Genomic DNA, 22,727 nt, shown 5'->3' on the forward strand with positions numbered 1-22,727 from the left:
AATTAGATTAATGGAGTGTGCTGGGTTGGAAGGGACCTTTAAAGGCCATCTAGTCCAACTCCTCTCCAGTGAGTAGGGACATCTTTAACTGGATCAGGTTGCTCAGGGCCCCATCAAGCCTGACCCTGAACGTCTCCAGGGGTGTGGCCTCCACCACCTCTCTGGGCAACCTGTGCCAGAATGATCCTGCTAGAGAAGTCCAGCTCTTCCAAAACAATTGCATTTCTGTGATATCCACCAGATCACCAAGATGCTCCGTTCTCACTGATACTAACTCACAGTCCAAGAGACCCAAATCATAAGTACGAACAGACACTGAAATGGACTTAGCTTAAGATGGATATCTTCCCCACGAGAGAATCTCAGTAACTGACAGCCTTTTTTGTGTTATACTTTCACAAGGGTTTGTCCTCTCTATTAGTAGTCTAGAAAAAAGATTATTATATTTATGTGTTGCCTGATCTAGTCGACAGGTGGCGTCCCTGCCCATGACAGGGAGGCTAGATTCAAATGATCTCTAAGGTCCCTTCCAGCTTAGGCCATTCTGTGATTCTATGATGTGGCACCAAGCAGAGAAGGACTTCCAGCAGGCTGATCTGTTTAGAATCCAAAATAGACTAGAACAGAGTATTCTAAAATAAATTGTTCTAACAAATAAAAAGTTCTAGATAAATTTGAAACATTTTTATGAAACAAAGCTTCATAAAGTTGGGGTGTTGGGAGTTGCGAGCACTGTAAGTTTGAGGAGCTTTGCTCATGCCCCAAATACAATTAGTGCTGTGACTGCTTCATAGTGACCTAAATGGTTAAGAAGCCCTATTGACAGTCCTTTCTCATGCCCTGACAAGTAGCCTTCCCCTCTCACACCCCAAAATCACCTACAGAAAAAAACAGACTGCTTGATTTCAGGAAAATGCTAGAATATTTTGCCCTCTGAATTCAGTCCTGAAGGCTTCATCCAAAAGAGAGTACATCTTAACCCAGGAATGGAAGAACAAGAAGAATGAAGACTTAGAAGTCATTAAGACACATGAAGAAACAGTGCAGCCATTAGGGAACAGGGAGATGAGACTTGCCTGTGACAGCAACACAGCTGCAGTCATTCACCACACATGGCATGACCTGCTACTTTCCACCTACCAGCAGGCTGGAAGGCTGATCATCTTTGCCCTCTGAAGAGCAGGAGGGTTCCCCTCCCGAACTTTAAAAAGGTATGTGATTTTTCAAAATATTCTTAATGTCTATCCCTTCACACTCTATCAGCTAGGAAGCCTACAAGGAAGATTGAGCATGAAATATGCACACATACTATATTATCAGAATGTTAATAGTGGATTTTTTGTTGAAGGCCAAATTCTGTTCTTTAAATGCATTTGAACACGAGAAAGAACAATAATGTCCATGAACAATGAAGTACACAATGAACACACACACTGGGAGGAACTTACCTTATATTTAGTAATATTACACTTAAGAAGGTTGACTTCCTCTTGAAGTTGCTTTAATCTCTCTTGAAGATACCTGAAAAAGAAATGTAATCCTTAACTTCATGTTACCTTCAAGTACTGCCTTAAGCGCTCCTCTTTACTATTTGGCATGTCCTCTCTTTGAACTACTGAGAGTTCTTTTCCCTCTGCAGTTCTGCAAGGGATAAAATAACAAAATCTTGACCCCATAAAACTTTAAGTAGGGAAACAAGTTGCATCAGAAAAGGAGGCTGCCCTTCTGTTAGATTTGTCAAGCGTGCTGCACACCCATTTTATACCAGTCCTCAGGTTTTGGGGGAAGGAAGCTAAAAGGATGTATTTAAGTCTAGAGGAAATAGTCAGGAAAGATTTACTCGTGTCCTCGTACTTGAAGGTTTGTGAGATGGACACAGGAAGATTTGTATGTGTGTCAACACAAGACTCAACAATGCAGAACTTGTGCATTGCAATAGCCATCACTTACATGGCACTTTTCATTACAAAGCAATCACAAAAGTAGAAAATTTAACAGTATACTTGAAAAATGGTACAGAGTTAACTGAAACAGTACAGTTCTTCCTAATAGAGTTTATGCACTTGGATTAGACAGCTATTTCCACATAGGAAAATATCTTTTTCATGTAAAAAGGGTTTATAAAATATCCTCTTTCATGTAGTGCATCTGCAGCTGTATTAGTGTTTTCAACAATTTCACCATTTTAGAGAAAAAAAAAAAAATCATACCGCTGTCAGGGGAGCAGGGGACTTAAATCAATACCTACAGAATTCTGTAGGCCCTAAAGAACAGAAAAAATCCTGGAGCTGCTGGGAGGAAGCAATGCCTTTATATTACACTTTCCTACCTGAAGCGTAAGTCTCTGTAAATGTAAAGTGTCTTACAAGATCTAGTTCACTTTAAGGTAATTGTTGACATTTCAGGAGTTACCTGCTATGACCCTGTCAGTGACTCCTCTCTGTTGTCCTTAACAGAGACCATAAGACACAATTCTTTTCCCAAGGAAGTGGCAAGAAGATCTACATGGGCGATTTCACCACCAGCTTTCATTGGCAAATCACTCCATGTTAACAGCCTCTCCCTGTGGCGTGAATTATGTCTAAACGTGTTAGCTCAGGGTATTCAAAGTCCTTGTTTCCAATCCAAGATTGGCCCATTACAGCTCACTATGAGTTTCTGAAGACCACAATTTTTAATACTCTTGCTTTTGGTGCCATATAGTGATGGAACTAAAAAGGCTTGCACTTCTCTTCCTTTTCCTTGTTTGGATCTAATTGAGAGTATCTCTGACATCTCCAATGTAGCCAAATACATCAGTGATTTCCTACAGCCTACCTGTGTCGATATTATTTGATGGTTAGCTACAGTACAAACAAAACAGACAAAACAAATGACCAAAATATCTTAATTTTTGTTCTTTGATTTATTTTCTTTAAAGTTTTGTTGTGACTGACTTCCTGATGCTCCTGCTAAAGCAATACACTGCTTGTTTTAGGGTAACAGTTTGCACTGCACTCACCTGTTTTCCATACACAGAGCATCCACGTCGATGATACGGTTTTCATGCCCTCCTAAGACATGATTAAGTTCTTGGTTTAGTCTGTCAGACTTATCTTGGTAAAAAGAGCGTTCCTCTTTCACATCATGCAACTCATCCAGTGCAGCCTGAAGATCATATCTCAGAGCCTCGATCTGAGAAGAAAAGAGAGCTGTATGACTATTTTGAAATTTTTAAACGAAAGATTACACAGTGCCTAAACTGAAAACAGCAACAAGCACTTCCATGTCTGAACAGGATTGATTTTGGACAGTCACAAGTCTTTCCAAAGCTCTTAACCCCTGGTGCTTCTACTCTATTTCAGCATTATTTCATTAATTTGAAGTTAACTTTAGCAGTTAGACTTCTTTTGTAAAATTTCTAGAAAATAACCAAAATCCATACTATATTCCTGCTACAAACATATTAAGTTGGTTTTAGCATGTAATTTCTTAAGACTCCAGGAATGAACTCAACTGAGTAAGAATTTGGATGACGAAGAAAAAAATCTGTAATTGCTAATTATGGGACTTTCACCAATACATTTCCACAGAATAGGAAGAAGAACTGAGAAAAGTATGAAATAAGCCAGCATGGAGACGACAGGGCGAGCTTTACTATTAAATACAAGGGTGAATGTGTCCAGCATAGAAGACGTTCAAGAACAAAGAGCTTCAAACCTACACAGAGAGGAAATGGAGAGCATGAGAAAAGTCTGCAACGAGTTGAGAAGTCTCCACCGGCAACTCAGAAAACGCTGATAAGCCAGGAAGAACAGGAGACAACCATGTGACGAACAGAGAGTGCGTGAGCTTGGGAACAGAGGTACCAGAGAGAATCACATTGGAAGAAGACCAAGTGCAGTCAACTGTCCTTCTGGTAAGCTAAAATAGTGTTGCACTTGAGTCAGGGCTAAAAAACAAGAAATATGCACCTCCCCCTGGATCACAGAATGGCCCATTCAGGGTGGAACTGACGTTGGTAGGAATTAGTGTGGGAATATCAGAGAACACAAACTTCCACAATTGTCCAGAAAGCTGTTATCACTGTAATAAATTCGTTGCTGCATGATGCATAGTATTTATACAGACTTGAGGTAGGGAAAACTGATCTGATGCAAAAAGAGGGTAAAAAAGAGCTAATAGGCAGGAGGAAGAGGAGACTAAGAACACTTGTACAGAAAATGTGATTCAGAGAGTATCTTTAGGAGATGTATCAGCCACTAAATATTGTGTTGAATACTTATAACAGCTTTCACTAAGGAGTCTCTTTCACTGACATTCACTGACCATATTCAATTGTCGCAAATTGTTGCTGCACATTAAAAAAAGAGCAGAATCAATAATCTGGAGAGGAAATTCCTCAGATTAGAAAACTCACTCTAACCATGTCTGCATATTTAAGTTAGGGCTCAGTAATAACTCTTTCAGTAAAAATCGCAACACTTTCACCACCATCTGCAATGTTTATCAGTTACCAGCCTTCCAAAGACACCAGAAGCTGTAGTGTACTTGCTACTGCACTAGCTCTGTAAAACATGACAGATTATGCCCATTCAGTCATTACTTGTTCTCGAGCCTTCTCCAATTGTTGAACAAGGTCCTCCCGTTCATGTGCTGCAAAGTGGCGAGCCCCAACTTCATCATCTCCAAGTCTTTGCTTTGCTATCGTCATTCGAAGGAGCTGCGATTACAAAAACAGATTTGGTAAGCGAGAGAACACAGGCTGTAGCATCAGAGTACATCTGCGTTAGAAAGAGTAAAGCTGTCACAAATTTAATCTCTTTCAGATCAAACAGCTGCTATTATTTAAACTGGGGGGAATTTTTTGAGCTGAGGGCTCAACCGTGTTCTCTGTTAAAATTTTCATTCAAAGCATCAACAGGAGTTGAATTAGACCCTGCCACAATTGTCACCAGAGTACAGAAATGATGAAAGAACCAAGCAAATACCGACACGTGGTCAATGTTTCTTAGGAGTGACAGAAACTGATTCTGGTCAGACTAAACCTAGAGAATTCACAGAAAGCCATTTTCATTTGTAGATCTTAACATTTTCTGCAGCAGAGAACTCTTCCTAGTTAAGAATAAAAAGGCATGTAGTGGCTTGCCCAGCTTCATTCTACCGATATCACTTAAAATCCCATTGTGCTACCTCAGTGCAGAATTTGCATTAACAGCTGTTAACACATTTGCGTGTGCATTGTTCTTCCTCTTCTACTCACAAAAGTCACTTCATTTAAAAAACCAAAAAAATAGGCCAACCACAAGAAGACTTAGCCAAAATGCTCAAAGAGCTAACGAACTCATGAGCTTTGTGAATGCTGAAACAGTCTGACTTGAATTAATACACAATTATATTCAATATCCAAAGCAAAAAGCAACTACCTTTCAAGAATCAAGGAGCATTTGGAGCAATGGTTGGAGCATTAAAGTAATGCATTCAGTGTTACCTGTTTATATAACCAGGCAAAAGTGTTGTCTCCCCATGGCCTCATTTGTAAGAGCTCGACAGAGACCAGAGAAACTCAACCACAATAACCAGCCCGACTTTCTCCATATCTTTGACTGCACCAAGGAATTAATGTACATCATTATATTGCAGAGTTTGGGGGAAAATATAATCCATCTTCTGAAGTAAAAGACTGTATATAAAAATCTATCTTTGGTATTTATGGGATGCCAGTCACCATAGCTGCAACGTGCCAATTAAAATCCTGCTGATGCAAGACAGACTACCAAAATCAACCTCTCCACTTATTTCAGCTCCAGTTCAGTGCAAGTCACGGGAGCTAGTACAATGTGTTCTGATAAGCAGTTCACTTGTTCAGGGTAATCTGCACCCCTAAAAGTAACCGGTTTCGGCAAACTGCATTCCCCTATCCCCACAGGGAAAGTACAAACCACTGCACAGTTAGTAAGGTTGAATGGATCCTAGGAGATATAAATTCTATTGATTTTTTTTATCAAAACAAATATGTAAAAAAGGCAACTAGTAATTCCTGCAACGGCTTCACAGCCATGGGACTGTTTCTTTTAAATGCTAAAAGGCTGATGAACAAAAGCATGGTAACGTGATTTGACTTAATTCAATTAGATTAATTTCTAGAAACTCTCACTAGTGGGAAAGGCACTAAGAAACAAATTTTGAGGACTCAATTATGTTCAGAAAAACTGGAAACGGGAAGGGGAATCACCCTTTACCAATGCCTCCAATGCCTGCAGCAGAGCAAAAATTCTGCATTAACGCTCGGCATCAGGCTGGGAACTGGATCAGAGATGTGACTCACAGACTATGACCAACTCTCCTCCAGCCCAGGAGGGGGTGAGGCATAAGATGCAATTATAACTGCAAGTAATTATTACTTGCAAGGTCAAACAGTGTGCCAATAAAAGGAGAGCTCTTTATTTACGGCTAATTTTGAGAGGGAAAAAAAAAAGGGTATGAAGTCTTACGAAAACAACGCCTCAGAAATCCAAATTCAGCCAGTAAAAGCAAGCAGCATTATAAACATACATAAAATAAATACCAATCCATAAAACGACAGAGTGCTTCTTCCAGACAGTTGGCCAATCAGAGAGTTGACAGGGCAGAACAGGCCAAGTCCTTTAATTCTGCACTGTGAATGTCTCGTGAGGCAACACCACCTGCTATAAAATTCTTCCCTCAAAGTGCTGTGACCCAAAGAGACACTAAGTGTTATGCCAGAGGGTTAAGGGTTTATTTCATATATTAGTGGTTTATTATAAACTTTATACAGCTGCCCTCTGGCTGCTCTATTTTTATTTCTGTCATTCAGAAGTCACCGAGGAAAGGCTCACTCAACTTCATTTTGCAGCTAGAGAATTCTATGAACAGCATTTGCAGCAGAGCAGAGTTAATTTAACGGCACCTTACCAGAGAGAGCTCCTGTTTGTCAAGAACCCATAGATTGTTAACCAAAACAATCCAGTGGTACCAGTCACTAGTCTTTATTGTTTTAATAGCACAGCTTTTTTCCTGTTTTCTGTCAGCTAAGATAATTATTTATAAAGTTGCAACTCTGTAGCAGAGCCATAATGTCCCAAACAAGTTTCACTGCAAGAGCCACTGTGCAGGCTAGGAGTCCACAGACGATACCTGTGCCTAAGTTGTACATTCCTGATAACTGATAAAACACGCAGAAGGAAAAGGGACACAAGCACAACCAGTCAATTCTTCATGCAAGGCAGAAAACATTATGCTTAGCCACAGTCACTGACAGCAACTGTCTACACCACGTTGCCTATAAAAACTTAAAAAGCAGACCAGAACTATGCAAATTTGCTACCTTTAAGACCCAGTTCTGCCAAAATGTACGCACCACATTTAACATTTTGCACCGTTGCTGCATGAATGATTGTCTGCCTTGTACAAACAAACCCTCAGTAACACTGCAGCCAGTTTGCTGTGCACCTTCTCACTTAGTTTTGTAAGGTGTCGAGGGCAGTACTATTTCTTGGCGCGGGTAGGAATTCAAGTGAAGGTAACTGAGTCATCTGGTCTTCCAGAAGCCTACAGTTTCTCTCAGGCTTTCCGTTTTCACCCTTTGACACCAAAGAACTAGATTTCCTATCCTCTTCTAAGTTTCAGTAATTGTTCTCCAAACATTGCCACCAGAATGTCAGGATGAAAAAAGATTTACAAATAACTGTCATAAACATAGAATAGTTTTCATGTGTCAGAGCTGATCCGAGATTGCAATCAATCATAAAAACAAATCGTCTTAGATATCTGATGCCGGAACACTGCAGTCTGACTATCGCTGTATTTCTCAAACTGCAGCAACAAATCCTTCCAGAGACTGCCTGAAGATGTTTTATTTTTTGTGCCAACAGAATCTGAGCTGAAGTTAAAGGAAAAAATTAGTCCAGTTAAACCAAACGCAAGTAATTTGTTATTGCTTAACTGATGACGTACTTAACGTGATTTCAACAAGTAAAATGTGACCAGTTTAAGGTCTTCTTTCTAATCCAAGTGACTGTATCCTACTAGTAGCAAACATTAAAGCGGTGAAAAACAAGTCAAGCTATCAAAACAAATCTTTATCAATAGAGCTAATGTGTGATATTTAAAGAGTTTTTCTTCTTTTTTAGTCCTACAAAGCTCTTGCCACTCAGTGACAAAGCCTGCATGAGTCACCCCTGCTCAGACAGAGGCAGAATTGTTCATCCATAAGCAGCTTCACTTGCTGCAAAAGCAGCTGCTTGTTCATCTCTTGCCAGAAGTGAGGTTGACGTAGACCAGCTGGGCAGGATGCCCTCCCTCACTTTGGAAAAAGCAGAGAGAAGAATGCAGGGAAAAAATGTAAGAACAAGCAAATTATTATAGTTTTTTGGTTTTGTATATACCACACATTATCTGGACCCCAGTGCCTGAAGTAACCCAGCTGCCAGCACAGGAGAACTGATGAGCAGAACAGAACGGCAGTGGGAACGAGCCTAGAATATTATCACCAAAGCTAGGAGGGAGCAAAATCTGACACAGGAGGAGAGTGTTAAATCCCTCAGAGAGATGGCAGTGCTTTTTCAGGCACTTCAAAAAACCAGCAACCTGACTCTAAAATAAGCTCTATTTCTCATTTACTAGGAAAGTGAAGAATGTGTTCCAAAAATGAAAATCCTAGTCTAAATTAATCCCTGTCTGATGCAGTTCTTTCCTCCCCCTCTTTACATAGTGATGCACTATTTTGCACCTTTCAGAGAGGGGCACGGTGGGCAGACTAACTTTCTGTATTTTTCCATTGGCTATGAGGATCATGAATTTAAATTCACGCTGAGCATACAGATGTCACAAACACGACCAGCTAATATCAAATTAACCTGCAAAGGCAAATCTAAACAAAGCCAGTTTAAGCACAAAAAAACAGGCTCTGTGTTACCAAGATCATATTATTATAAGGAATTAAAAGAGGTACATAACCTTGCTATTCAGATACGTTGCAATTTTACTACATTTGTGTTCTGCTTGTACTTACAAACCCCTGTTATCTGTTCGGGACTGGCTTGGGAAAGGCTGTGTGGCATAACATTGGTACTAGAGAACTGCAAGGCAGTGTCTCCTACACTGTAATATAGTTCAAACTGTAACATGCAAATGAAAGAAAAACTGGGAAAGCTGGACTTTGAAGACTTAAGCAAGTTACACTGAATGCTATATGTACTACCAATTCAGGTCTCACTTCACCCAGATACCTGCACACCTTCAGGCAGGCTCTTTGTAATAAACAATGAATTAAACTGCATTATCACAATATACTTATGTTTAAAAGAAATTAAATAAAATAAAATTAACTTAAACGGAAAGAAAAAAACCCCACATGAATATTTAAAGGCTGCATTGTTTCCATTTATATCTTTAAATCCTGTAACTTTAAAACTGTAGTTGAGGGAGGGAAGTTATCATTCATTAGTTGTTTCATTTTTTACTTCGTTAACCACCTCGACTCTCGAATTCAACCTCTCACTAGTTTGATCTCTGAATGTACTTTTGCATACAGCTCCAGCTGTGAATGTTACACACATTTGGCTTGAGTTTAAATATTTCAATTAACAGAGACAACAGGAGCTTGATTAATACCAAATGGCAGATTTTGAGCAATGTTCCATATAACTTGCTAAATTTAGCAATAAAATAAAACGGTTATGTAAGGGTAATAGGATGAGGGTTTAACACAAAGTTCACTACATATATTTGTGATCAACAGCTCCATATTTTTGAAGAGAAAAATTATGCCTCCCGTGCTGATTTTATCATCTACTAAAATTTTGCATTTGCCTTGCAAAAAACCTGCAAATTATCATCTGATGAAGGCGTGTTTATCCGTACTTATTTGTAAAAGGTAATAACACTAATAAAATATATTAAACAAAATGTCCGAGATCATTAAAGCAAGTCTAGGTACAAAACACAAAGTTAAAGGACAGTAGAGCAAAAGCAGCATACAAAAATATATAATAAGCTGCACTGACCGATATCCTGTACAAGCTTCTTTTGTTCTGGTGTTTTGAGCATTTACTGTAATCAAAGTATTCTGAAAGTTCTGTAACCCATTGTTTTATTTGTTTTCCTCAGAAGTAATGCAAATCACCAGCCCAGTTTACACACTCCATGCTATTTACCAATAAGAGAATTTTATACTACCTTATTGTCCCCTTGTACTTCTCCCAGTCTCTGTTGAAGCTCTCTAATCTCTTCTCCAAGATGTTTATTTCGATCTTGAGCCTCACTCAGTAGTTGAGCAAGATTTGCCTGGAAAAGGAGTATCAGTCAGAACTTAGTGCCTACAGAGAGAAGTGTTAGTAGTCACTGAAAAGAAACCCTAGACTTGTTCCTTCTCTGCCAACAATCTTTACTTTTATTGTTGTTAGTACCCAGACTCCATGTTTCATTAGAGAGATACAAAAAAAGGTCACCAGGGTTTCTTTACTTTTAATAGTAGGAAATACATACAGCATGTGTGCATACACACTCTCAGAACAGCACACAAACCCCAAAAAAGACAAAGTGAAAACATCTACTCTAGCTCTGGTATCTTGGCTGCTGGGGAGAGCAAAATGTAGAGTACTTTGACAATATTTATACAAAGTTGCCAAAATAGTGGTTTTAAACTTGCATATAATTAGACAAAAGGCACAGCTGAGAAATAATTATGATATAATTATATTCCCTAATAGTGCTTAGAGCAGATTCCTAGCCAGTAAAGAGGATGCCAGCCAGAGTCTCTGCCCCTTTGTGGAGCTGTACCATGGATATCTATTAGCACAAAACTTCAAACATGATCTGACTTGTGTTGTTAGCTAGGCTGTAGACATCTAGAAAAACAAAGGTGAAGGCTAGAGATTAAAAACAAACAACCCCACCCCCAAAGAATCAAAAGTGATCACTCACATTAATCTACTAAATTAGCAGGGTGAGCTGTCTGGTCTGTTATTTTACAATTAAATTCCACCAGCTTGATCACTAACCAAAAAATAATGTAATCTCTGCTATCTATGATATCTGAAAAGGAGCAAACATGACAGATAAATTTAGAATAGATCATAGAATTATTCTATAATCTATTCAGTGTTCTAGAAATTTATTGCATTTTTACCCTAAAAATACCTCATGAACAGACAAACATTGACCCAGCGCAGGAAAAGTACACCAGTGGCATCGCTTCTAAGAGAGTTACAGCCAGGGTGGCTAATGCGCAGCCTTTCAAGACGTTGCCTATGGACAGCCTGGTGTGGCACTCACTGCCATCAGTCTCATAGATGAAATGAGCAGGGTAGATTTAGGCTGGATATCAGGGTGGTGAAACACTGGAACAAGTGCCCAGAGAGGTGGTGGAGGCCCCACTCCTGGAGGCATTCAAGGTCAGGCTCTGAGCAACTGATCCAGTTAAAGATGTCCCTGCTCACTGCAGCGGGGCTGGGCTAGATGGCCTTTAAAGGTCTTTACCAGCCCAACACAATCTATGATTCTATGAAATGAAAAAAGAATATTCAGTTCTTCAAAGCATGACTCCGTAGAGCCCAGTAAAGTTAGTATTTTCTGTGCTACCCTTATGCATGCTCTCTGGGCCAGCACATTAACTGACTGTTCCTACAGTCACTCTCTGGGTATTTTAGGTTTAGTTTTACATTCCCTGTTTGCTGTGCTTCTCTTTCAACTTCTCCATTTCTCTGTTTTGATACCCATTCTCACTACCATTTGACAGCCTCAAAGAATACTTTTGTGAGTTTTATCTTAAAAATACACTATAAAACCAACAAGGTATCTCATAGCAATTCCTACAATTTTTTCCCCTGGTTTGCTAACAACTGCTATTTCCACATATCCTGTTTTATATTTAAGAGAATTATTCACATGAATAACAACATGAATATAGCTACAGATGCACCTGACCATTTGCAGGATTACACTATAAAAGTATTAAACTATAACCAGCTAGAACTTTTGTACAGTACTATATGAAGAAGGCACTTCAAAATTCCAATTGTTCTGAAATAGCAATAGCTTTAAACTTTTAAACAGAAAAAAAAATATCTCAAGAACCAATATATCCTAATTGTTGAACAAGCCTAATTCACTGCTACAGCTTCTGTACTTCTGGTGCTCCAAGATCTAAGGTTCAGAAGAAAGTAAGGTAAATTTCCCACAGTTCTGGAAGAGATTAAAGCATTTTTTAAGGTACTGATAAGCCTAAAAACTGCAAATAAATAATTTGGGAAAAGAGTGTAATAGCAAAAAATGTACATAGCCAATTATAGGGCCAAAATTAAGCTGACTCTAATCTTATTTTCAAGACAGTAACCATTCAAGCAATGCAAAAGGTTCTTCAAGTATGCTTTGGCAGAACGATTTTTTTACTGCACATTAAGGAAATGTGTAACAGTCATTCATATATTGAATGAATCAAAGAGCTTCAGAACACATTCAGTCAATAGTTTTGAAATGTCCTTTTTAATGACTTTATTAAAGCAGAAACAAAGAACCCATGTTGCAGGAAACTGTATTTAAACTGAAGTATCTACGGCTACTGCTCATATGCGTCTTTTTTTTTTTTTTTTTTTAAGAAAGCTGATTTTCAATAAAGGCCTTGCACCCACCAGACTGAGCTAGTTAAAAGGAATATGATTTGCACAAACCTCTCCGAAACATTTCTATTTATAAAGTCCCATTTTATGATGAATTTTAACAACTAGCACTGCAATAGCACATGTAATTTCAACTCCTTGGAAGAACTCAGTCTCACTAATCAGTGTTTACAGCCACAACACCAGGATTCTAGCAGTCTGTCGTCAAAACCTGGCTCCAAGTAACTGCAGGAAAGGCATTACCATGCCTACACTAAATCTTCCTGCGCAGATTTATTTCCTTTAAAACCATTTCTCTTGGATTGCAATTCTGTACTGAATTTTATTTGTCAGTCATATAAATGACTTAATGTGACAAAAACCTTTACACCCGAGACAGGGATGTTGGAAGAAACTTTAAACGAAGAATTCTAGACACCAAAATAAAACAACCTCATTCAAGCATGCTAAGAGCATTACAATGAGCTAAGTATAGACTTCCTCCTTAACGCAAAGATTCCATTATACTTCTGTTAAACTAAAGCAACCAAGCTATACCACAGAAGTAGTCTCCAGCAATTATTCATTTCCCTGGCTTAGAGGTTCCATACAACGTATAATTTAGATTGTTCTGAGTTGTAAAGGTTTTGGCAAGACCTCATTAAAGCTTTCGGTTAAGTGTGCATAGAAGGAGAAATATTTGCTTTTCATAAGTGCTCTACTGGGCTTAAAGAGAGTCAGCCAAGAGGATACATTGAACGACACCTGGACTTGGTACCATTTCTTTGGCATATATACGAAAACATACCATATGGTTTAAAGATGATAAAACTAACAATGGAGGGCTGGATTCACGAACCTGTAAGCATGCATTTTTTTGAGGAAAGGGCAGAAAGCTATGCAAGAAGAAAGGTGATTCATTTTTCCACCTGGCAACTTCTTTTCAATATTCATAGAACAAACACAGAACTCACTTAGAAATTCAAGACAAGTTACTTGAGCAGACAATAACATTCATATCATTTACCCATGCAATGGAGAACAGCTCTCTGAAAATTAGCCAAATTCAGCCTCTCTAGACTCTATTTCTTCAACAGTTTCTTTTGATTCTAGGTGAACTCTTATAAAGGCTCCTGTAACTGCCAAAGACTTTACTTCTTTCACTCATACTATTCAAAACTAACTCCCAAGTACTAATGAGAGATTTCTGAGCCATGGCTACTGGGAGGGAAAGATGGACAGGTCTATAGCTTTCTGCTGCTTCATCTCATCTTGCCTCTGAAACAACGCCCAGCAGGGAAAACTGGTTGTTTCTCTTTCTCTAAATCCAACTGCTTATAATACCAAATAACAGCACTTCACTCAAGGCCCTGATTAACTGCCTGGTATCAGACAATCACAGAATCACAGAATCATAGAATACTTAAGGTTGGAAGGGACCTTGAAGATCATTTAGCTCTGATCCCCCTGCTGTGAGCAGGGACACTTCTCGCCCACTAGACCAGGTTGCTCAAAGCCCCATCCAACCTGGCCTTGAACACTTCCAGGGAGGGGACATCTACAACTTCTTTAAGCAACCTGTTCCAGTGCTTCACCACTCTCATGGAGAAGAATTTCTTCCTTATATCTAATCTAAATCTACCCTCTTGCAGTTTCAGGCCGTTGTCCCTTGTCCTCTCACTACAAGTCTCCATAAAAAGCCCTTCTCCAGCTTTCCTGTAGCCCCCTTTCATATATTGAAAGGCTGCTATTAGGTCACCCTGGAACCTTCTCTAGGATGGATAAACCCCAGCTCCCTCAGCCTGTCCTCATAGCAGAGGTTCTCCAGCCCTCTAATCACCTTTGTGGCCCTCCTCTGGGCCTGCTCCAGCAGATCCATGTTCTTCTTGTACTGTGGGCTTCAGAACTGGACGCAGTACTTCAGGTGGGTCCTCACCAGAGCAGAGTAGAGGGGGAGAATCACCTCCCTTCTGCTGGTCACGCTCCTTTTGATGCAGCCCAGGACACAGATCACTTTTTGGGCTGTAAGTGCATGCTGCAACCTCACGTTGAGCCTCTTGTCAACTAACTTGCCCAAGTCCTCCTCCTCAGGGCTGCTCCCAATCAACTCTCAGCCCAGCCTGTGTTTCTACTTGAGATTGCCTCAACCCAGGTGCAGGACCTTACACTCGGCCTTGCTGAACTTCATGAGGTTGGCACGGGCCCACCTTTCAAGCCTGGTAAGGTCTCTCCGGATGGCATCCCTTCCCTCCAGCATGTCAACCACTCCACAGAGTTTGGTGTCATCAGCAAGCTTGCTAAGGGTGCACTCTTATCCCACAGTCTTCCTGGAGCTTTGTTCACCTCTGGCAAGGCTCACTTCTGGTAGGTATTCTTGAGCCTCTGCAGCATGACAAGCTATTTGGTTTCTAACAACCTGTCCTGTGAAGCCTGGAGGTATCCCAGAACCATAGAATATCTTAAACTGAAAGGATCCCAGAAGGATCAGCAAGTTCAAATCCCTAATCCTTGCAGGACTACCTAAAATTAAACCACACGACTGAGAGCATCACCCAGATGCTCCTTGAACTCTGTCAGGCTTGGTGCCATCACTATGTCACTGGCAAGCCTGTTCCTGTGACATACTTCACCAAGAGCGTGGTCGGAGTTGAGTGAAGTCCAAACCCCCACTGCAGTACTAGACGTAAGAAATTGTCCTCATGTTCCTTTTTCCTCTGACCAAAAGCAAGCATGACCACAGCCAATGACCCACCAGAAGCTAGGAAGAAAGGAGCAGAAAAATGATGTGGGAGTGCTCAATGGGAGTTGCTTACCTTTATAACACAGAGAGGGGGAAAGCACCATAAATCAGAACAGATCAGAGAGTAGAAGACTCAATGGGGTGGGATCACAGACCTCACCCTTTTCCACTTAGATTTAGTTAAAATTTGCAAAAAAGTTTTTGCGATATCAGGTGGAAAAGAACTTTCCTTTTAGCTACAGATGTGTATTTGAAACTACTAAAGGCAACACCTATTTATTAACACATATAAATGTCTATTTACTAACATAACCCAGTGAATACCTGTCTGACAGCAACAGATCTTTGCTCACTACTGACCAATAACCCAAGAAGAGGTGATGGAAAAAAAAACCCAAACAACTAACTCCAAAACATCATCTCTGGCATTATGCGCTACACTTGAATTTGGCTCCTTTAACCATTTTGCAGATCTAGCCACACATACACACAATGTTATTTTTCATCACACCACTTTAAAAATGATGGATAGTAACACAATCTTGAATATAGTTCTCAATTCTCTTGCACATAAATCTTTTCCAACACTTTAAAAAAATTTTAAAAAATTTAAAAAAAAGGACCTTCTGCCTTTAGATACTGCCTGAAAAAGTAATTTGGCAAGGGGAAAGATTTGAAACATTTTTAAATACAAACAAACATTTCTGTACTGCAGTTTACAGTCTTTTATGTTTCTTTCAGCCACACCTTCAAACAACAGAGAACACTGAATTACTGGGCTGACAGAAAAAAAGGTTTGATGAAACATTAAGCACACTCGATGGGTGTGACTGATAGCAAATTTAATTGCAGTTTCTCCTCCAATGCATTCATATGATTGCAATAGCTGAATTAATACAGAAAAACCTGCTTTGCTTACCAACTCTTCACTCCAAGGTAGAAGAAGTGATGACCTCCCCTAGCACTAGCTTCCTTCCAATTAAAAAAAAAAAACAAAACCCACAAAAACTATTCTGTTTTTCTCTTTACATCATGTAGAGAAGAATTCTTAAATTATTGGTCCCGGGCATCCTAAACAAAATACACTTAATGTGGGCCATATTCCTCCATATTATTGGGGGAATGTGTTGAAAAACAACTGCAAAAACCAAAGGCTTGCCAAGCAGCCTCTTGACATTTGTGGGATATCACAATATGTCCCTGTTTGGAACCTGCGGTCCTTCTGACATCTGCTTGCCCCAAAATGCCACACTCATGAACTTACTCATTTGCAGAAGTAAGTTGTCTGACCAATGTCTCTAGGAGTGGGTGGCATGCTGCTGTGATGTCAGTGATCACTGAAGCAGTCAGTTTTGGTTTCAGTGAATCACCTTGGGACACCTACAGGTAACTTTAACAGAGGTAAGAATCACGACCTTCAGGAAAGATGCACACAGGTTCTCTGATGAGCCTTTTTGCAGAAAGAGTCACTATCAAGCTGTGCTCTATTCTAGGACTACGTCATCGTGATGTTATGAGGCTCAAAGAGAGTTCTATGATCATAGGATCCCCTCTAAGGCTCACCAGCCGCTTGGAAGACACAGGATCTGCTTCACTACACGAGGCAAAAGTCTCTTTGCCAGTGGGCCAGCTGACTTCCTAAGGAGAGCTTTAAACTGGAAATTATGGGGGAAGGAACAAGAAGGCTCAGGATAGGGTAGGCAAGACAGGAGCCTAGGATGGTGAGAAGAGAAAGGACACTGCAATTACAGCAACCGAGCTGAAGTGAACTCCTTCAAGCGCAGGCATGTAAAGAACAAAGTGCTGGCAGAATGGCCTGTGGGGAGAGTTCTCAAGTCTGCACAGTGGAACCGGCACACTTGGATGCCCTTCAGAGGCCACTACTCTGATATAGGCAGCAAGGGGAACAAACAGGAGGAATTCAAAACCTGTGTGTAACGACAGGATTACAGTCTCCCTGGGATCACACACAAATGGAGTGCTGCGACAGGAGTGCTGCGACAGGAGGATAGAGGCTCTTCAGGAAGGCAAGGAGAGGTGTTGCCCTTTACATGAGAGAGCAACTGGAAAGCACAGAGCTTTGCCTTGGGACAGGTCAGGAGTCAGCTGAGAGCATTTTTGTCAAGATTAGTGGCCAGATCAACACACATGCTGCTGTACTGGTTATCTGATAGAGATCTCTTGATCAGGAGGAAGTAGTAGATAAGGCCTTCTTCACACAACCGGAAGAAGTTTCATGTTCACAGGCCCTGGTCCTCATGAGGGACTTAAGCCACTCCAATACCTGCAGCCATCTGAACACCACTCCCTACTCCTTTTTTACTGTGAGAGTGGTCAAATGCTGGAACAGGTTGCCCAGAGAGGTTGTGGAGCCTGCATCCTTGCAAATATTCAAAACCTGATTGGTTTTGGTCCTGGGCAACCTGCTCTAGGTGGTCCTGCTTGAGCAGGGGCATTGGACTAGTTGATTGCAAGAGTTGCCCATTCTGTGATCTTGTGACACTTAGCCCTATTTAACTTGATTCCTCATATATATAAAATACAAATATAAGCCCTTACCAGTGAACATATGCATTGTGGCTTCATTCTTGACACAGAGCCCTACTGCAAACCCATTATCTCCAACTGAGTGGTCTCACTGAGATCAAATTTAGCAAAGCATGCTTAGGATTGTGGCCCAACAGAGTCATTTTCCTAACCATACATTTTACTTCACCTTTGTTTATTCAAAGGATCTCATTTGTATTAAAAGAGCTTCCATTTAATACAGAAGGTCAAAAGATTCACTGAGCTATTATTTCAACAAAAAAGCTTCTCCCAGATTGAAGTTATACTAAAAATTTAAGCAATGTAGATGGAAACAGTAGTCAGTATAAATCAAGCTAAAAATTCCATCTATGCTTTTTTTCTTTAAGTTTCCCAACATGATAACATCTGTCCAACAGATATCCAGTATTTAGTTGCCAATGTCATGAAAATGTTCCATATCACCGCAAATGTATACCAGTGAAGAATTCCAGAATTTGTATTTATACTGGATGCACAACAGAGTCTCTATAGACAGAGTAACATTTTAACACATCTTTCAAAAGTGGGGATTCTATTGTTTGCCATCTCTGGTGAATTATAACATCAACTCTTCATTATTCTTCCTGAAACACTTCAACCCGCTACTGCTCATCCAAAAACTACCCTGCACCTGACACCACAAGACATTATAAAACTACCTTCAACTGCAGCATTTAGTTGTGAATGTTTGGTAAGAGGGACCAGGAAAGCACTAACACCTCACAGGCTGCAGTAACAACACTAACGGTAAAACAACTACTGCAGGAAAAGAGATTTCAGTAGCACAGTTTCTCATTTCCTGCTCTTGGTTGGCAGAAGGCGATACATGTGGAGCAATTTTGGATTTTGTCCGAGATGTGTTGCACACTCAGCTTTGAGAGGGAAAACACTGCAGGGTACTACATGTTAAAATCCCTTTAAGCAACATCAATTTTACAAAACCAGATTCCAAATTAACTGCTTGCCTGGTTATATGACTTTTTCACACAGAACACGAAAATTTTGTGCTGCAAAACAGAGAGAGAAGGCACAGTGTGGAAAATAAGAAGTCACAAAGCATAATTGATAATAAAGGTGAAAAATAAAGAGATGAAGAAGAAAAAAGCAGCAATTCCAACCCACCGATTACATTTAAGGTTCTAGATTGCAATTTCAACAATAAATTCTCAGTTGAGGTAAAGAAACATAACAGCAAACTGCTCAGCATGTTTTCATCTCATTTCTGACCATGACGCAGGCACTTTTGTCACACAAAATTCATTACAGGACCAGTGTCTCTGTTTTTATAAAGTGACTGAGGTCACAAGTTCTCCCAACAGGCAACTAGGCTTCTGGACAAAAAAGGGACTGAAAAAGTGTGGAAGAATACAAAGAACTTCACTTTTTCTTAAGTGAGAAAATGCTATGAAATGAACATACAGTAATGAAAAAATATTCGTAACTTTATAATTCTTTGACGCATTTCTCAAAGCAAAACTACACCCTTCCTCAGAAAGGCTGCCCTAACTACTCCAGGTTTTCCACCTTGGATGCTACAGATGCACTTCTCAGGAACATGAAAACTCAGAAGTGCACTAACAGCCTATTACAGTACAACCTAAAGTATATATTGTCCTTGGGGGAGACCTATAAATGACCCCGTTTGAGAATAGTCTTTTATTTCTTTCACTGTTACCTAGCATGAATACATAACTTCCTCAGAAAAAAAAGACGCCTACTTAGATTATTAAATGGCTTTCCAGGCACTCACCATGGTAAGGTTTGCCAAAACTTAATACAGCTGCGACTTCTGAATTTAGACTACATTTTGCTAGTATTTTAAAAATAAGTATCAGATTTATTTGTTGTGAAAGATGGAAGACGAATCTGAACAACATCCACGGAATGATAAATCTCCCTTTTCTATTTATCTCTGAAACAATCCATATACTGCATTGGCTTTTTTTCCTTTTATTTGTATATTTTCCAGGTCCCATTCTAATAGTCAGAATGCACAAATCTGTATCTGGTCACAAACTTTATTAGAACTCTGTTGAAATAACAGAATTTCAAATAAATTACATTAAATAATGAGGGAGTTAAATGATTCTACGCTGAACCACTGACTTCTTGGCAGCTATGTTTAAGTGCCTGAAGGAGTAACTATATTGCCTCTGATAGCTTAGTTTAAAGCAACGAAAACCCTAAGTCCCTAAAATTTTAAGAAAATAGCAGCAATGACATGCAGACTCCCAGGGAAAGGATGAGTAAAGCTTCTGATCCATTAGGAGAATGCAATAACCATTTTTAAACATAGTTAAAAGACATTCAGGACTAGCAATTACAGTAACAATTTTTGCTCTTTCGGATTGTCCTCCTCTCCCTGCTCACACGTTGTGTTCTGGGTGCCATTTTTCTTCAAAAATTAAGATAATTTTAAGATGTGACAACCAACATTCCACAACAGGGACACACTACATGGATATCTATGACCAAAAAAAAAAAGTGAGCAGGCAAAAAGTTTTTCAGGGGAACCATAAAATGCAATTACCATTGTTCTTACCATTTCTAACTCATAGAGCCCAAGTGACCTGGGAGAGTATCTAATGGAAAACAGCACTCATAACAATAAATTAGCAATTATGGAATGCTGACAATGCATTCCCAGATTGCTTTTAAGTATGAGGTGTCCCGTCACGAATTCATTTCAGGACACAATACAAGAAGGATAAATCTCAAGGAGAACAATCTTAAGTCTCGATACACTGACCAATTTCAGCCTCAGGTGAACATAAAAGCAATAGCCATATATTCTAATTAATGATAGTTCAGATATTTCAGAGCAGAACAGGTTTAGACAAAAGCATAAGAAGCCAAAGTATAAAGACTGAGCTGACAGAAAAGCTTGCTTTTTTCCAGATTTCTTAGCTGCCATTTTCATACTTTTGCAGCAGATAAATAACATCAACTGAAAAATAAATCCTACCTGTTTCCTCTTTTCAGGCGGAAGGGATGGATCCCCATCCTACAAATAAATAGACATATTTTATTGGCAACTTATTTCTGAAGCCAGTAACTATGTTAACTCTGTGGATCAATTTTTAAAACACATATTTTAAATAAAATGTTATAAAAATTGTTTCTAAAATACTTCATCTTGATTAATACCAGTAATATTAATTTCAACTCAGAAATATCAAAGGCTGAAGATTTGTTTACATTTCCAGAACAGCAGGTCATTACAAATTTATGTGGCATTATTTTTCATAACGGTACATTAAGTTGCTGTGGAATAATAATACCGCAGTCAGTTTTTAAATGGAATTATGACTGAAACTAATTTCCTCAGAGCACACACTGTCTTTCTATGTCTTACATAACAGGCACTACCTCATCAATGCGGAACAAATGAGTAATAACATGATCAGGGCTATACAACTGCAGGACTACTGTAAACAAGTACCTAAACATTTTTACAGCAGTCATTACGGACTTCTTTACTTTTTCTCTGAGGTGCAGCCTAGTCCCCAAAGTACACAGTATTCATAAAGAACAACCTACAATTAGCTCACGATACTTCTTTTTCAGAGACTGGTGTCGTTCCCGCAACTGGTTGGCCATAAGCTTGTACTGGTCTCTTTCTTGTTGACACGTGTCCAGCTCTTTGGAAAGGATCAGCAGTGCCTCCTTTTTACTTTCAAGCTTCCTTTTGCACACCAGATACTGCAGAAGAGAAAAAAATAACATAACTGTAATAAGCCATTTCTACCCTGGCCAGTACTGCATTCAAGAGGCTCAAGTTTTTCTCAAAAAGATACAGGAAGACTCTCTGCACAAGATCAGAGTCTGCCATGGTCGTCTTAGCTTACTTGTAACAATCACGGGAAAGAAATCTGTTGTATCAGAAGCCTGAAATCCATTTTTAAGGCTACATGCTGACCCGACCACTGTGACTTAGAGAAATTCAGCAATTTAAGTTTTTTCAATTTTTCCTCATATGCAAACCCCCTTTTCTCCTTTTGTCCACAATACCCAGATCTCGGGTAGCAACAAGCAGTTCCCACCTTTCCTCCTGCTCCTCCCTGCTACAAACAGTGTCCTCGGGGCTCAGCCTCTCCCCTGGAGAGCAAAACAGGACCATGTTACAGCAGAAGGCAGCAGAAGGGGTAGCATGAGCAGCAACCAAAAGTTACGCTGAGCCTGAAAAAATTAAAGTGTGATACTCTATGGGCACATGTAAAAGAAACAATTCAGCCATGATACTAAACACGCTTGTTGAGCGAAAAGAATGAGAATGCAGGAACATTGCAAACACCTAAGTGGGGAGGGAAGGCAGCCCCTCTAGCCACTGCCTCTTGTGCCCAGGCCTCACGCACAAAGCAAAGCAGAACTTGCAAATCTGAGCTGCTCTGCATTAGCCTGAGCTGCTTCCCTGCCCTTCCCCATGGAGACAGTAACGTGTATGTCATCCTTTGCTGCCGCAGCTCACCGTTACCTGCCAGAAGTTTAAGGTAACTTTTTTGCACTTAAGCGATGTTCAATCAGCAGATTCTTCCTACCTGTCACTTGACACTGCTCATGCCAAATCAGATATATCTATTTCTGATGTTACTTACATAAGATGTGGCACTAAATACTTTCTGAATGTGCTCTGCTAGAGACCAAATATCACAGCAGTCGTGAAAACAATTTATAGTTTCATTATATACTCTGACAAGAATACTTTGTCATTACAGGCTCCAGCACAAAGCAAGAGCATCAGCACTTCCATACTGTTCAAGTCAGTGCTGTTCTTCGGGACAAAAATCATCACCCGTATGTACTACTTGCTTGGAATTGAC

At 39.8% G+C, this 22,727-nt stretch overlaps 1 protein-coding gene across 1 annotated transcript in view; it reads right to left on the bottom strand.

The window, feature by feature from the left end:
* CCDC149 (coiled-coil domain containing 149) overlaps nt 1-21,739 on the bottom strand; it is a 41,958-nt gene extending 20,219 nt beyond the window's left edge. Inside the window, exons 1-7 of the mRNA XM_009879359.1 lie at nt 21,668-21,739; nt 21,448-21,609; nt 20,873-20,911; nt 10,180-10,287; nt 4,586-4,702; nt 3,002-3,174; nt 1,449-1,521 (exon numbers count right to left, since the gene is read on the bottom strand). Coding sequence (XP_009877661.1) covers nt 1,449-1,521; nt 3,002-3,174; nt 4,586-4,702; nt 10,180-10,287; nt 20,873-20,911; nt 21,448-21,609; nt 21,668-21,739 — 744 coding nt within the window. The remainder of the gene's footprint in view (nt 1-1,448; nt 1,522-3,001; nt 3,175-4,585; nt 4,703-10,179; nt 10,288-20,872; nt 20,912-21,447; nt 21,610-21,667) is intronic.
* Between the last annotated feature and the right edge of the window lie 988 nt (nt 21,740-22,727).

The sequence above is a fragment of the Apaloderma vittatum genome, unplaced genomic scaffold, assembly GCF_000703405.1.
Source record: "Apaloderma vittatum isolate BGI_N311 unplaced genomic scaffold, ASM70340v1 scaffold12352, whole genome shotgun sequence".
NCBI lineage: Eukaryota > Metazoa > Chordata > Aves > Trogoniformes > Trogonidae > Apaloderma > Apaloderma vittatum.